The 16747-nt window shown below is 37.4% G+C and overlaps 1 protein-coding gene across 1 annotated transcript in view; it reads left to right on the forward strand.

Moving 5' to 3' along the window:
• The window catches only part of PLXND1 (plexin D1), a 179103-nt gene that overhangs the window by 33038 nt on the left and 129318 nt on the right, over positions 1 to 16747 (forward strand). The window contains exon 2 of the mRNA XM_034431590.3: positions 15544 to 15720. Within this exon, the coding sequence (XP_034287481.2) occupies positions 15544 to 15720 (177 nt within the window). The remainder of the gene's footprint in view (positions 1 to 15543; positions 15721 to 16747) is intronic.

Genomic DNA, 16747 nt, shown 5'->3' on the forward strand with positions numbered 1-16747 from the left:
TTTGGTTACACTCTCCTTGAGGGACATTTTTTAAAAAAATTGGGGGCAAATGGAAGCTATGGACAGGAGGGATTTTAACCAGCTCCAACTGGTATATGTTACAACAATCCTGAAATGAGATGTTCTGGTTGCTGTCCCTTACACCCTTATTACTTCAAACCTGAACTATTGCAAGTTATTATACATGAAGCTGCCCCAAATATTACTCAGAAGATTCAACTAGTGAAAAATATAGAAGCCTTCATGTTTACATTTAGTCAGCCCAATCACATATCTCTATTGCAGGAGCTGTACCAATTACTGATTTCTTTCTCAATGCAATTTAAATTGCTGGTGATTACTTTTACTTTCTACTCCGATTAGAATTTATCCACCTGATATGGACAAGCAGAGGAGCAAGCACGCTGTAGGTTCTATGAAAAATAGATGGTGTGTGGCCCTAGAAACAGCCTTTTCAGCTCACAATCTTCGGATATGTTACAATAGTTAAAATAATTTGTTCAACTGAGCAGACTTCAAAGAGTTTTCTTTCATTCTATATGCAGTTTATTTTTCTCTCTATTTCCACTCAATTTGCAATAAATTGAAGTCAAAGTGCAGAGATTTCTCTAAATAGGCTCAGCAGAATTTCTTCAGAATGAAATAGTAGCCATCTAAAGAGAATACTATTTGTGGATCTATGACAAAAGGAGAAAACAAAGATGCAAAGTTAAATTGCAACATTAAAAATTCAACAAAAAAGAATACACTTTAGAATAAATGCAAAATGGCTCACACATCTTAAACAAAAAAATTAAACTTGTACAGATGAAATCGTAATATTCAGAGCATTTGTATATAGCTTTCGATAATATCACTTGAAAGAATATACTATCTTACATCGAGTATTTTGAATCAGGTATACTAGTTTCATGATAGAGTCATTTTTTTCCTTCGGCATTGATTATAAAAACAATGCATACAGAATGGAAGCAAGCTTTTAATTATTGATGATTGTATTAGATTTTCATCTAAATGCTATAACAATAGAAAGAGTTTACTTCTTTCAAACTGTTTTTAATTTATATAGGGAAATATAAAATCGATACTGAAGAACCTGCGTTATAATCAACATTACAAAAGAATCATTCAGAGCTTTCTCTTCTCAGAATACAATTATAAATATTATTTACTTATATTATATTTATTTATATTATTATACATTTATATTATTTATTTATTTTTACGCATAATATTACACTTACACATTTAGCTGTTAGATTTGCAATCTAATTTCAAATGTGTTGGTCATTTGCTTTTCATATAATGAGCCAAATTGGAGAGTCAATTTGGCCTAGTGGTTAAGGCACCAAGCTAGAAACCGAGAGTCCATAAATTCTAGTCCAACCTTAGCCATGAAAGCCAGCTTGGTGACTTTGGGCCAGTCCCTTTCTCTCAGCCCAACTTATCTCACAAAGTTGTTGTTGTGGGGAAAATACGAGGAGGGTATGTTGGCTATGTTCACCGGCCTTGAGTTAATTGTAAAAATAATAAAGGATATATACATAAATAAAATCAATATTTAACCCTGTATGCCATCTCAATTTGAGGCAGTTTACATTTCAATATGCTCCACAAAATGTTGTTATAAAAACAAAACGATTATGAAAGTATGACACCAATAATTTCCATAATTGCTGGCTAATTCAACCAGAGTGTAGCAGAACATTATTTTTGGAGGCTCTGAGAAGATCTGAATTTTAATTCTCTTCCAGAGCGACAAGAGTCACAGCAGAGAACTATTTATTTTTCGCAAGGAATGGAGGTTAATTTCACTAGCTTTTGTGTAGTGAATGCTCATTTATAACCACAGTGATGACTCATTATAGATTGATAGAGGCAATCAGTTACAGGTTGTCTTCAACTTATTTATTTATTTTATTTGATTTCTATACCGCCCTACTCCCGAAGGACTCAGAACTTATGTCCTATCACTTAGCAACCATCTGAAGTTATGATGTACACTCCCCCCAAAAAACTACTTACCACCTGATTTCAAAGTTTAAGTGGTTGCACACCTACACCCCATGCTCACATAACCGTATTTTGGGTACTTGGCAACTGGCTCGTAGCCATTTGCAGTGTCCCACGGCCACATGAATGCAATTTCCAACTTTTTTGCCAGTTTCTGATGTTTATTTCTGACTTCTGGCAAAAAGACTTGTTAGGTAAAATGGATTTACTTATCGACCATGGCATTTGCTTAATTAACAACCACCAAAAACTGTAAATTGTAAAATTGGGTCTGGTCACATGGTGACTCACTTAACAACTGCAACAACCTACAACCATAATTCCACACTCAATTATGGGTATAGGTTAAAGACTACCTGTAATAAGTTTATATTCACACATCTTGTTGTTAGATTTGAAATTCTGAAGCAAACAAACAAACAAAAATTAAATTTATCAATTTAAATTTTAAAAAATAATTTAAAAATTAAATCTATATATCAGTTGGGCTGCGAATGATTGGCCCATGGCTGATAAGGGATTCCTAGGTTCTAGGTCAGACTTTTAACCACTACATTACAATACACTCAGTTTCTATTAGCTCCCTATGTTCCATCCAAAATAAAATATTACTTCAGATTTGGAAGTTCTCTCCTGGCTCATCCCTATCCTAACAGTTGGGGGGGGGAACTGTTTCAAGCTCACAACCCACAAAACAAAACAAAAAACAAAACTCCTTTTTTTCATGAGTGTCATTTTAACAAGAAGAGTTAAAATGACACTCATGAAAAAAAGGAGTTTTTTCTAGAGAGATTGGCTTTCGGGAAATCTGTTTCTGAAGAGCTACAGAAAGGAAGTTCTGTAGCTCTTCAGAAACAGATTTCCCGAAAGCCAATCTCTCTAGTTGAATTATTCTTCCCTACAGTAAAAGCTATAGTTAATTATCTGAAGTCTCTGGTTCAAGATTTAAGGGAGAGGGGGATGAATATAAAGTAATTTAAATGGGATATATTTTTCTTTATCTCTAAGACCATTATTCTCTTGTTTTCTATTATAACTTTTTTTCCTTAATACTATAATAATTGTGTAATCCTCAACCTATTATCTGTCTGCAAGTTATACATGTTGAATATATTTAAGGTAAAGAAAACTCTGTTTTGAATCAAGCTCGGATGGTGGCTACATACCTAAATGTGTCTGTGTTGTTACCTTGGCAACAAAAGAAAACTATTTTCTGTTGGCTTGTTCTGGGCCTTTTTTTTTTTTTCAAATCTTGATCTAGATTACAGTACTGGGATTTTATAGCCGCCTCATCCAAGTTCTGATAAGGTCAGCCTTCTTTTTTTTGAGATCAACCAAGATCAAATTGGTGATGCAACTTGATGATATGTGCTTAGCTACAGTTGTATTAAATATGTGCACTTTTCATTTGGACATAATGAAGGCAGTTTTTCTGTTTATGCTCCGGTCTTTATAAGGTCAAATCAGAGTAGGGTTCCCCCCCCCCATCAGTTTTTAAATATCACATTCTGAAATATTCAGGTGCTTGAGAGATTTTTGCCTGCTGTCAGGGTTATAACCTGTAGGGAGCACTATCTTCCAATTCTTTTCCTATTCATATCCCATTAAGGAACTTAAACTAAAAGGCAGGTCAGTGAAGTAACTTCACTTAGGACAACCTTAATTCAGTTGTGCTATCCTTTTCTCACTCTTCTGTTGTCTTACCGTCATCATAGTTTAAGCCACAAACTTTGCACTTTGTTTTCTTTTTCTATTTGGAAAAGCAGTGGATAGTGAAAATGGAGGGGGGAGGGAAGGGATTGGTAAAAGGGTGTCATTTTAATGCAGAGGTCTTCAAATTTGGCAGCTTTAAGACTTGTGGACTTCAGCTCCCAGAATACTCCAGCCAGCTATGCTGAAGTCCTCAAGTCTTAAAGCTGCCAAGTTTGAAGACCTCTGTTTTAATGCATTACCTTTTATACCTAATATTTAAGGTAACAAAAGCCTCTTTGCTTTACTTCTAACCCCAATATTCATAGATATAAAGATTCAAGAGTTTTCTATCATTCAGCAGGAATAGAATTCTATGTATGCTGTCAGCAGGTGAAGAAGAATTGGACTTAAATTAACATATATTATAACCTTCTCAGATCTGAGCTTCAACTCTTAGAATTGTCAGCAATGATCATGCTGGGTAAGAATCTCTTGTTAGGAAAGGCTGATAACATACATTGGGAACAAACTACTAAGCCATGGTTTCAAGAAGATAATATCTAGGAAAAGTGAATTGCTATAATGATATACTGCACAAGGATTTATGAAGTGAAAATTCACTGTATCTCATGGAAGATACATAACACTTTAGAAAAATAAGTCATGATTAAAAAAATCTTAAAAGTTTTAAAAAGCCAAATGTTCTCAGTTTGAACTATTTACTAACTTATTAACTAAATATATTATCCATGCAAACTGTCTTTCATTTCTCTAATTTGCCATTCTGCTCCTCCATTTTGAATTTGGTCTTATGTATTCTAAAGTATTCATACTTTTTATTTCGAATAAATACATTTAGTATTTGAGCATACTCAAATGCAATTTTATATTTGGTGCAGTCTATTCCCAAAGGAGCAATATATTTTTTTCTTATTTAAAGTTTGTCCTTTTGTAAGCTATACTCTATGATTTGTTGCTCTGTTTGATATGATTTGATGATCTAGAGAAGTTCTGTTAGTTGCCATGTTCTTGATTCCAGGGTTGAAATCCAGCAGGTTCTGACAGGTTCTGGAGAACCAGTAGCGGAAATTTTGAGTAGTTCGGAGAACTGGCAAATACCACCTCTGGCTGGCCCCAGAGTGGGGTGGGAATGGAGATTTTGCAATACCTTTCCCCCAGGAGTGGGGAGGGAAGGGAGATTTTGCAGTATCCTTCCCTTAGAGTGGGGAGGGAAGGGAGATTTGGCAGTATCCTTCCCTTGCCATACCCACCAAGCCACGCCCACCAAGCCACACCATGCCCACTAAGCCACGCCCACAGAACCGATAGTAAAAAAAATTGAATTTCACCACTGTTTGATTCCCTGGTTAGGATGTTTGCTGGTATAAATCTTTGCAAAGATGGTGGAGTGACCTAAGACTAAGATGACTAGGTAAGGAAGACTCCCTGAAAACCATTCAGGATTTTTCTAGCTAGTTTGAAATTGACTTTGAGGTGAATCTATGGCATATGAAGTGGCCCAAGCAATAGATATTAATTCTAAGCACAGTTTCCCTTTCCCATTCATTGAGTTAAACCAGAACTGTTTTTAATAGGGGAACTGAGAGCAATGACATAGAAAGAATGGTAGCTTAGACATATACCAGGGAAATTTTATATTGAATTGGATTAAGCCTAAACTAAAGCCCATTTGGAGTACTTGTAATGAAGACAACAGACAAGGTTTCTGATTCCTTTGCATCTGCATAGAATAGGCTGATATTGCTTTTGTGCACGCGTTGCATCCTCCAAGGAGTGTATTTGCACAATTAGGTTTCATGTACCAGCTACAACCATTCCTGAGTCAGTCAACCTGGCAACAGTTAAATCTCAAGGGTCTCTAATTCTTTAACAGTGGTCTGGAAATTTTACTTGATGCAAAATGCAGTAGCCAATCTGCTAACAAAGGCTTAATAATGCCCAAGTTGAAAGAGTTGCTGATTGTTTTTCAGGCCCAATTTAAGATGAAGGATTTGACTTTTAAAGCCCTAAACAGTTTAGAGCTTGACAATTTGAGATATCTGCTTAGTCACTAAATTAGAAGGCAAGGCCTGCTTAAATAAACTCTTATTTTCTGAGATCTGTTTCCCAAACAGATATATAAGAGGGACTTCTTTTTCATTTTTTGCTTCTGAGTTATGCAATCTACTCTTTAAAAGATGTCCTTAGCCCCCCTTTTTCATTTTAGGAAAGAGATTAAGATCTTCCTCTTTTGTTGGATTTTTCCAGTTTGATTAATTAGTACTTTAATTGCTTTTCTCACATTTAAAAGAATATTTAGTAACCTTGATTTTCCTCAGGGCAGAAAGATTACTGGGAAATATATATATAATTTGTTAATTACATTATTTTATAGCTTTTCTGTTTGGAAAAGTACTTAAAGCCATTAAACTTACACAAACAATGTAAAGATAATAAGATGGCTGTGTCAAACAAAAGAGAAGATAGTAGCAAAAGAAATAGTCATCTTGGATGCAATTCCAAAACATCGGCATTGACAAAATCACCATCAGTTTATTACAAAAAGCAGCTTTGTTTGGAACAGCTTACATCCTGCAAAAATACCTTTAGCACCATCAAACAACAATGTCTATCTATCCCTGGTCTTTGGAAAGGACTTGATAGGTGGGTAAAAATGTCAAATCCAGTCCAAACATCTGGCTGACTGTGCTATGAGCTACAGTGTTAATAATTACAGGTAATCCTTGAGTTACAAATGAAATGGAGTCAGCCAATTACATTCGTAACCCAAGGATTTGTTAATTGGAACTCATGAAATGAATGAGCACTATTCCTTTTTAACTGTTGTGGCCGCAGGCACCTTCCTGCCCACTAGATCTCCCACCTGGATTTCAGCATGGAGCTGGAGAGCTGGGCATACCAGCCACCCTGTGTCCCTCGCTTTGCTTTGCGTCTGGCAAGCGAGGTCCACAGGAAGGTTGGCACTCTAAGCTCTCCAGCTCCGCAGCAGCACAATTGCTGAAATCCAGATGGGAGATCTGGCATGTAGGAAGGCGCCTGCAGGCCGCAACGGTTGCCCTGAGGCAGATACTCTTTGTCTACTGGAAGCAATGGAAAAGTGTTCTTGGCCTTGTACTTTCCACTTTCTGGCTTCAGAACAACAGATGAGACCTTGGAATAATACAAAGAGCTTTGTTGATTAGGATTTCATCCCCTTTGTGATTCAACAAAAACAGTTCTACTTCTGCAGAATAAAATTGCCTGATTGCCTTTCTTAAATATGTTTGTGTATTTCAAAATTCACATGTTAAATGTGTTCTTAGTCTAAAAGTTTAATAATATAATGCTTGTTAGCATCAGTGTTGTCTCCTTGGTTTGACTTGAATTTTCTGTAAATCACTATGTAAACAAGAATAGCAATAGCACTGTAAAGCACTCACAGTGCTTTACAGCTATCTGTAAGCAATTTACGGAGTCAGCATATTGCCCTCAACAAACTGGGTTTTGCCAACCTCGGTAGGATGGATGGCTGAGCCGGTGAGACCCGAACTGCCAAACTGCTGGCATCCGGTGATCAGCAGAAGTAGCCTGCAGTACTGCAGTCTAATCACTGTACCACCGCGGCTCAGCATAGTAGTCAGAGTGTATAAGTACAGTAGAAGCCTTTATGCATTATGTAGCCTTTGGTATACTTTTAGTATTTTCCTTGTTTTCTTTTCTATGAGAAAGCAGTCATATACAATACATGACAATAAATGACTTTCCAAAAATCAACAGCCCTGGAAGAGAGTATTGTACTTCATCTATAAATATATAGTACTTAATATGATCAGTCAAGTCAGAGTTCAGAAGGCCTAGAAATGATTTTATCATTCTGACTTGCTTGTGTACAGTAAACAGAAACCTCAATTTAGATGAAGATAGAAGTTTTATCTTTGCTTATTTGTTTCTCTGGTATGAAATATAAGGTGAATTTGGGGCTAAGGTGTTATGTCCATCAGTGGAATGTATTGTCTACACTGCATATACTTTAGAATACTTTATACTTTATTGGCCAAGTGTGATTGGACACACAAGGAATTTGTCTTTGGTGCATATGCTCTCAGTGTACATAAAAAGACAAGATACATTTGTCAAGAATCATAGGTACAACATTTAATGATAGTCAAAGGGTACAAATAAGCAATCAAATCATACTAGGAAGCAATCAATATAAATCGTAAGGATACAAGCAACAAAGTTACAGTCATACAGTCATAAGTGGAAGGAGATGGGTGATAGGAACGATGAGAAGATTAATAGTAATAGTAATGCAGACTTAGTGAATAGTTTGACAGTGTTGAAGGGATTATTTGTTTAGCAGAGTGATGGTGTTCGGGAAAAAACTGTTCTTGTGTCTAGTTGTTCTGCTGTGCAGTGCTCTATAGTGTCGTTTTGAGGATAGGAGTTGAAACAGTTTATGTCCAGGATGTGAGGGGTCTGTAAATATTTTCATAGCCCTCTTTTTGACTCGTGCAGTATACAGGTCCTCAATGGAAGGGAGGTTGGTAGCAATTGTTTTTTCTGCAGTTCTAATTATCCTTTGAAGTCTGTGTCTGTCTTGTTGGGTTGCAGAACCAGACAGTTATAGAGGTGCAGATGACAGACTCAATATGAATCAAATTCCATTGCAACTTACTATCAATGGATCAGCTTAAGATTTTATAGTTTTAAAAAAGTCACTGCAGATATCATTATGAAAGCGGCATGAGACTATGAGCCTTTGCCAAGTGTCAAGCAGTGGCCAGGTGCCAGACAATTGGTTCTTTGAAGATCCAAGGACAACGAACACACCAGTAGGAAAAGAAATTTTATTAAGAACTTAAGCAGCCCAGAAGTAAACAAAAACATGAAAGCATAACATACCATACCAAGCAAGATGCTCTCGCTTCAGCAGTTGGAAGCCCCCCAGTGTCAACAGCAGAGAGACCCCAATGGCCAGGGCTGCTTTTTCCCCCCCACAGCATTGAGTGTTCAAGCCTGTGACAAGGCTCAAAGCGCAATTTCGGGGTTTTTATTAAAACTTGGCACCATGATTTCATGGCACGGCTTTCATGGCCAGGAGATTGCAAGACTAGACCTTGACTGAATAGTGCATAACTCTGGATGGGAATGAAAGACTGAGAATTATCTTGATAAGCTCGTGCTTTGCAGCTTTGTGAAGATTTTCCCTACCTTGCCAGCAAGAATAAAAACAAAACAAAACAAGCGGATTAAACATAGGTCAGAATGAACCCTAAATTTATAGTGTTTTCTAAATATGAAGGAGAAATCAAAATACACCCTCAAAATACAATAGTCTTTCACAGCGCCACTACACATGATTACTCTATTTGTAAGTATTTGCTGTGTCACGGAACATCTGTTAAATAAAACAGTGAAAGGAATAGTGCTGTACAATAATAAAAAGAAATTTGCCTTCTTAAAGGAAGAAATGTAAATATTGCTTTAAAGATGAAAGCAGTTTTTAAAAGTGATATGATTAATGTAGAAATGAAAAAGATATTTTTGCAGACAATTACAGTATTCCGAGTCCTGCTATGTTTCCTCCTAATGGAGGAGGTATTCCCGGTGTGTGTGTGTGTCTATGACAACTCCTGCCGCCAACTCGCCACCACCAACTCCTGCCAATTTGCCATGGGACCCCTTACCCGGCCAACTCATGATGGGGACAACTCGCTGCAAGCCTGGGCCTTCCACTCTGCTTTCCAAAACCAGGCTGGCTTAAGGGAAGTAAAAATTCCTTCCAGCCTGCACGTCTTCTCCAATGGCTTCCTTGCATCACTTTCAAGGCCCTTATCACAAAAGTTGATCTAAGTTGGAGTCATTGTTCAAAACACACACACACACACACACACACACACACACACACACACACACACAAAGACACACACACCAGTGATGGGATTCAAAAAATTATACTACTGGTTCTGTGGGTGTGGCTTGGTGGGCATGGCATGGTGGTGGGCATGGCTTAGTAGGTGTGGCAGAGGAAGGATACTATGAAATCTCCATTTCCACCCCACTCCAGGGGAAGGTTACTGCAAAATCCCCATTTCCTCCCGATCAGCTGGGACTTGGGAGTCAGAGAATAGATAGGGGCAGAGCCAGTTAGAGATGGTATTTACCAGTTTTCCAAACTACTCAAAATTTCCGCTACCGGTTCTCCAGAACTGGTCAGAACCTGCTGAATACCACCTCTGACACACACACCATTCCAAGCTTGGGGACTTTTAATCTTCTAAAATGCCAATCGTTCCCAGCCTTGGGGAAAGAGGGATCTTTCATTTCAGCTTATTGTGCTGGATCCTGACAGCTTCCAGGTAGAAAGAGGGGCAAGCAGGGATGTGTTTTCCCCACAGTGAGTTGGTCGGGGCATGGTGTTGCAAGGCAATGTGGTGGTGATGAGTTGTTCCATTCAGATTCCTGGCAGGGAAGAATGAAGGACACCGGGACTGGTCACCAAGAGAATATATATAGGTAGTCCTTGACTTACAACCATAATTGAGCCTGGAATTACTGTTGTCAGTCATGCTGGACATTAAGTGGGTCACATCATGACCATGTCTTCTTTTGTGGTAGTCATTAAGCAAATCACTGCGGTCATCTGCAAACATGACAACCATTACATGAATCCATTGTCCGCAATAGGCATATTCTGTATATTTTAATATGATTATTGTCCTACTTTATGCTCTAATCATTGATCCAAAAAAAGAGAAATTCAATGAGTTCTGTGGTCAACCTCAAATGAACAAAACATGCAGGCAAAATGTACTGCTTGTGGCTAGAGACTGGAATAGCAAAATTAGAAATAGTAAGGAGAAAAGTGTAGTTGGATCAATATGGCCTTGGAAACAGAAATTAAGCAGGAAAACAATTGCTGTCAGTCCAATGATTTCTTCATTGTTAACACAATCTTCAAGTAACCGAAATGACAGCTATATATGCATATGGACATTACCAGATGGAGCACACAGAAATCAAATGGACTCTTACTAGTTGAAGGAGATGGAAGACTGCAGTTATAACAGCAAAGATGTAATTGACAATGGTTCAGCTCACAAATGGCTCACATGCAATTTCCAAGCTAATGTTGAAGAAAAGCCAACCGGTTTCCATCAGGATCACTTTGAAGTCTTGAACCTCATTTAGGAATGATGAAATGAAATCAAAGAAGTTGTTAAGGATGAATGAGGAAAGAGAATGCCAAATATAAAATAACAGAAGAAAGCAAATCAGATTTTAAAACAAAAGATATAAATTGCCAAGAAGAGAAGCCAAAGCCAAGGAAGGCAATGATCTCAAAGAATTTTGAAGAACAATTAGAAGAGGCAAAAAATGGTATTAGGTCATCAGTAAAGACACTGAAAATGGAAACAGATACAGAAAAACAAGGATAGAATCCTGAATTCAGAAGCAAGTTCCAATCTCAAATTGGTATGCTGAATGATACCAATGGATAAATAGTAACTTTCATGGCAAATCAAATAAAGATGGAAGGAGCACATTGAAATATTGCATTGTAGAAATGTCAACATTCAAGATATCTCAGAATATGTTCCCTATCTACAAGAATTTATAGTCCTAAAATATGAAGCTAGATAAGCATTCCTCATCATTCCCAAATTGGAAGGTTATAGAAATATCTACAGCAACACAAACACAAAACAGAAGAATCAGCACAGAAATATGCAAACCACAGAAGAAGGATCAATAAAGGTTCTAACCAAACTACGTCAGCAAATCTGGAGAAAAACGTAATGGCTGACAGAATAGAAGAAATTTATCTACATGCAAATTCCAAAGAAAGGAGAATTAATATAGTGTGCAAACTATCATAAAACATCCTTGATTTCACACACTGGCAAAATAATGCTTAGGATCATCCAACACAGTTTAGAGCCATACCTGGAAAGGGAGATGCCAGATCTTCCAGTTGGTTTTAGAAAAGACCAAAAACAATAGCTGTTAGTCTTGATGTGTAAAGGATAAGCAAGAAAGCCCAAGTACTAAAGCATGATCTTCACAAATTATAAAAAAGCCTTTGATTGTATCAACCATGTCAAGTTGTGGAATATTCTTAGGAAAATAGGGATCCTGGAACATTTCATTATCTTTGTGTGAAACCTATACACAGGACAATTATTTAGCAATCTGGAGAGAACAATGAGAAACAAACTGGCTCCAGGTCAGCAAAAAAAATGATACCAGGGGTGCATACTTGTAGAGCGGAAAGGGCAACATCGATAAATTAAAAATAATCTTGAGCCACAAAAGGATACTGGCATACCAATCAGCTGATTGGTGGCTAGCAAAAAGGAGGGAGCACTGAAGCTGGAGCATGGAGATATTGGAAGGGCTTGAAGGCATGTGTCTTTTTGGGCGGCAGCAGTGGATTCTTCTTGATGGCAGCATTGTTTGGTGGGCGTCAATTTATTGAGCTTTTTAAAAAATGCCAGCAGGCCTGCTATACACATTCTCCTTATTTATTCAAACTATATGCAGAAAATATATTGAGGGATGCTAAACTGGAAGAAGATTAGTGTGGTTTTAAGATTGGAAGAAGAAACATCAATAACCTTCAGTAGTCTGATATCTGGAAATTTCTGCCATTAAACTCAAAGAAGCACTCTGCAAAATTTAATCCTGATTGCATTTCAGGTGCTTGGCACCTGGCATGCACATACAAAGGTTACTGCATCCTGTGGTCCTGTGATTTCTATTAGCGGCCTTCACAGCCAACTTCCAACAAAGAAAGTCATTGAGGAAGCTGGCAGGAAGTCGCAAGTCACAGTCCCATGACATGCTTAACAACCTGCCATGATTTGCTGAACAACCCCACAGACAGAACTGACGTTGTAATTTAGTGTGCAGTCACGTGTCATGCTTAATAACCACTCTGCTTAGTGACAAAGTTGCCAGACGTTACTTCAGTCAATAAGTGAGGGCTACCTGTATTGGTTAGTTTATATGTAACAGTAAAATCAAATTCTCTGGATTATTGTAAAGAAACCAGGCTAGTAATAAAGGCTATTTAGTCATTCGTACTTTGCTCCTAACTCCTACCTTGGTTAAGGAAGTAACCCTAAGTAAGATCCTTCTCCATTGGGGAAAGTGCTGGTCAGCTGAAAGTGGAATCCTTGCAGTTCGCCCAAATGAGAACTTAATAGTGTTATGGGTTTAGTGGCCACTTTATGATCTCCCCTCCTCCTTTATGATCCCCCCCCCTTGCAAATAAGGTTGCAAGCCAGGCAACCTTATGGCTGCTTTCAAGGACACCTCTGATGCAGCTGCTCCTTCTTCCAGGCACCCCTTCTATTAGATATAATTCACATATCTGATACTTAATTGCTTGCCTTATATGCTTGGCCTGCATTGCATTACTTGTGATTTATTACCTAATTGATTCTGTACAAGATTTGTATGCTAATTTTCCCCAATGCAATCAATTGAACACGAGAGTTAAAATAAAGTCTTTCTGGGGAAATTAGAACTGTGTGTCAGTGGATACTTTTATGAAGTAAAATTATACAGCTGGATAGAGTAATACTGCTGCAGCATTAAAGAACATGGGCAGAGTTTAAACGTATCTAGTTAGCTTATAAATGTTACCAGAGACTTTAATAATATATACAGTAGTTACTTAATGTTGCAGAGTAATTCAACACGAATATACCCAATTTAAAATGTGATTTACTCTTCAGAAAATGCACATATTAAAATGTATATTTTAATTGTTTGTCTGCATCCATAGGGATTAAAGTAGCTTTAAGTTTTATTTTCCATCCATTTCCTAGTTATGTCTAGCATGGAATTTGCCCTTTCCACAATTGTTACCCACTGAGTCAACATCTTCATTGAGCAATCTAATATGATCCCTTTTCCCTTAATCACTGACATTTCAGACCCCATCAGAATATGTGTGAAATTAGCATTACTTGCCGCAGATGTTCATAGCTTTATTCTTATTTCAACTGAGCTACATTTGTCATTTGATCATTTTACCCAGTGCAAAGATATGCTTTTGAGACACATATTTTGTTGATTTGAATAGGTTGGTATCATCTGTAAACTCTGTTACTGTGTCATCTCTCAGGTCCTGGCATATATCTTGTTACTCAATTTGTTTTAGTAGTTTCAGTACTCTCCCAGAGATAGTCAGTGCAAGCTTAAGCATCTATCCTATACCTTCTGTAGAAATTGCAGGTGCAAATAATTAATTTAGTTTCTTTGCCATATCCATATCCTCCTTGAATGTCCTTAAAATGTGTACATTAAATAGAACAAGTGAACTTAAAAAAAAATATGTATCTCTGTTTTAGATCACTATGTATCATAAAACAAGAGTACTCCTAATTGTCTTTTCAATTAGGAATGGGTTATGAACCTTTGTATTTATATTTAGAATATAGGCCTCATGGAATTTATTTTAAAGCTATATTTTATTTTATACTAGCATTTCTATGCCATTATATTTCAAACCAGAACTAGTTTGATCCTGTGATTAAGGCACCAAGCTAGAAACCAGGATGACTGTGAGTTCTAGTCCTGAGTTAGGCTGGGTGACTTTAAGCAAAGCACTCTTCAGCCCAACTCATTTCACAGGCAGTGGTGGGATTCAGCCAGTTCGCACCTATTCGAGAGAACCGGTTGTTAACTTTCTAAGCAGTTCGGAGAAAAGATCTTATTTTGTTTTTTTCCACTTTATAGGGCTAATCCTGTAAGGAAGGCAGGAAGGAAACATTCTGGTGTTGTTTCTAGCCTAATCTTTATTGCCCTGCTTACAAAAATTGCCTCTCCGGTTAACCCTTATTACATTATTATTGTAAAGGTGAAGCGCCCATCGACATGAGTTGGCCACGCCCACACGTCACATGACCACCAAGCCATGCCTACCCAGCTGGTCATTAGGGCAGAGAACAGGTTATTAAATTATTTGAATCCCACCACTGCTCACAGGGTTGTTGTTGTGTGGAAAATAGGAGAGAAGGAAGTATTAGATATGATTGCTGCCTTGAGTTGTTTATAAAAATAATAAATGTGGGATAAAAATAAATAGCATAGCTGAAAGTGGCATACATAAAAACAAAAACAAAAGATTAAAAATAACAGTACTCAGTAATATGCATTTTAATAGCATTGATTAATATGGCTAGATGCAACACTTAACAATCCTGAATGCTCTCTTCCAGTGCCCTGTTTTTACTTCTTCATAGAAATTCATTAGGGAAAACATAGTCACTGTATATAAGGCCAAGCTGTTCCATAAAAATAGCAGCATTGGCAGGAAGGCCCTGTCATGGGATACTTGCACAAGGATTCCTTTGGAGATGAGACCTTCAGGGTTTTTCCCTCATATCTAACTAGATGAAAATAGCATTCCAAGCTTAGAACTTGCAGATCCTCCTGGACTAATAGCATCTGCTGGAAAAAATAAGTAGTGCTTATGGTGAGGAGAATCTTTGCTTAATTACATCTTATGTGCCAGTTTGCAACCATTTTTGGATCAGGAAGTGTTGCATATGTCATCTAAAGTCTGGTCATTTGAAGTCTGGACTATGACAATTTGTTCTAGGTAGGACTAAGTCATGAAGATTTAACTTTTCAGGAGAGTATTTGGGCCTGCAATCATTATGCGGCATATTTAGTGGAGGTCTATTTCATTAGTCCTGATAGTCTTGATGCATTAATTGTTGCAAGCTATTTAGAATCTTCATGAATTGAGTAGCACATAAGGCATAATGAATAATATAAATAAATAAAATTATATCCACTAATATATCCTTTTCTTTTCAGTTGCAACCAGAACAACTGGACTGTGGTGCAGCACATCTCCAACATCCATTATCAATTTTGCATCCAATCAAGGCTAAACCAGTGTTTATTTCACCAGGCCTTACATCGGTGGCTGTCTCCAGTATCAATAATTACACAGTTGTATTTTTAGGAACAGCAAATGGAAGACTGCTTAAGGTAAAATTAACCCTAACCCTAACCCTAACCTCCCGTTCCTAAATGCCATGTTGATCGGTTTAGCTCAGTGGTGGGCTGCAACTGGTTTAACAACCGGTTCTGTGAGCGTGTGCTTTGCGCGGGCACGCGGCTAACGTGTTTGCACGCAGCATTCAAAGTACAGAATTTGAAGCTCAGCTGCTTACCTTTTAAGGCAGCCCTGATAAGTAGAATAGCGGAAGTGTGGAAATCAGCTGTGCCGTCTGAATCAGCTGAGCCAGAAAGAAGGAAATATAGGGCAGGGTAGGACGGGACAGGTGGGTGGGGCCAGCTGATCATTGGAACTATCAGTTCGTCCGAACCAGCAGCAACCCATCACTTAACTCATTTAAGTGATGCTAAGCAGTTGTAGTTTGTAAACCAAACCATAGTATGAATGAACCAAGCCAACTGTGATTTATTCAGCAAATTATTATTTGATTTATGGTCAAAATGACTAACTTTCTTCATTAATCAGTTTTCTAATGAGGCATTTATTTTCCATACTAATTATTCTTTCTTATCTCCCATCTCTTAAGGATTTAATGAATTCTGTTCAGTGTTATTTGCATGTTCTTCATATTTATGTGGAAGAAACTGCAAGCCTTATGTAGTATTGATAAACAGCTTGTGTATACTTATGAAACCACAATTCTGAGAAATCCTCTAAACAGCATATTTTTCTTTAAATAAATTTTAAAAAATAGAATTTCTTTTAACAACGAAAGGAAATGAACCTTGCAGAAATTTTAGTTCCCATAATAGGTGTAGCTGTGTCTGCACAAACAAGAAAGTAGACTGCCTAAGGCATCTTTTTTACTTGGTAAATGAAGATTCTGTCTATATTGCAAGGAGCCTCGATTCTTTTTTTACCACTAGCAAAATCTTATTATCTATTTCTTAGCTTGACATTGTGTCCCAGGCAGTCAAGACTAGTGGTGAGCCTGCAGCTTACATTTCATAATCATACACATGATAGTTAATAGAAGAGAACGTATTTCCCACTGTA

Source organism: Pantherophis guttatus, chromosome 2, assembly GCF_059756535.1.
Source record: "Pantherophis guttatus breed Tessera chromosome 2, ASM5975653v1, whole genome shotgun sequence".
Taxonomy (NCBI): domain Eukaryota; kingdom Metazoa; phylum Chordata; class Lepidosauria; order Squamata; family Colubridae; genus Pantherophis; species Pantherophis guttatus.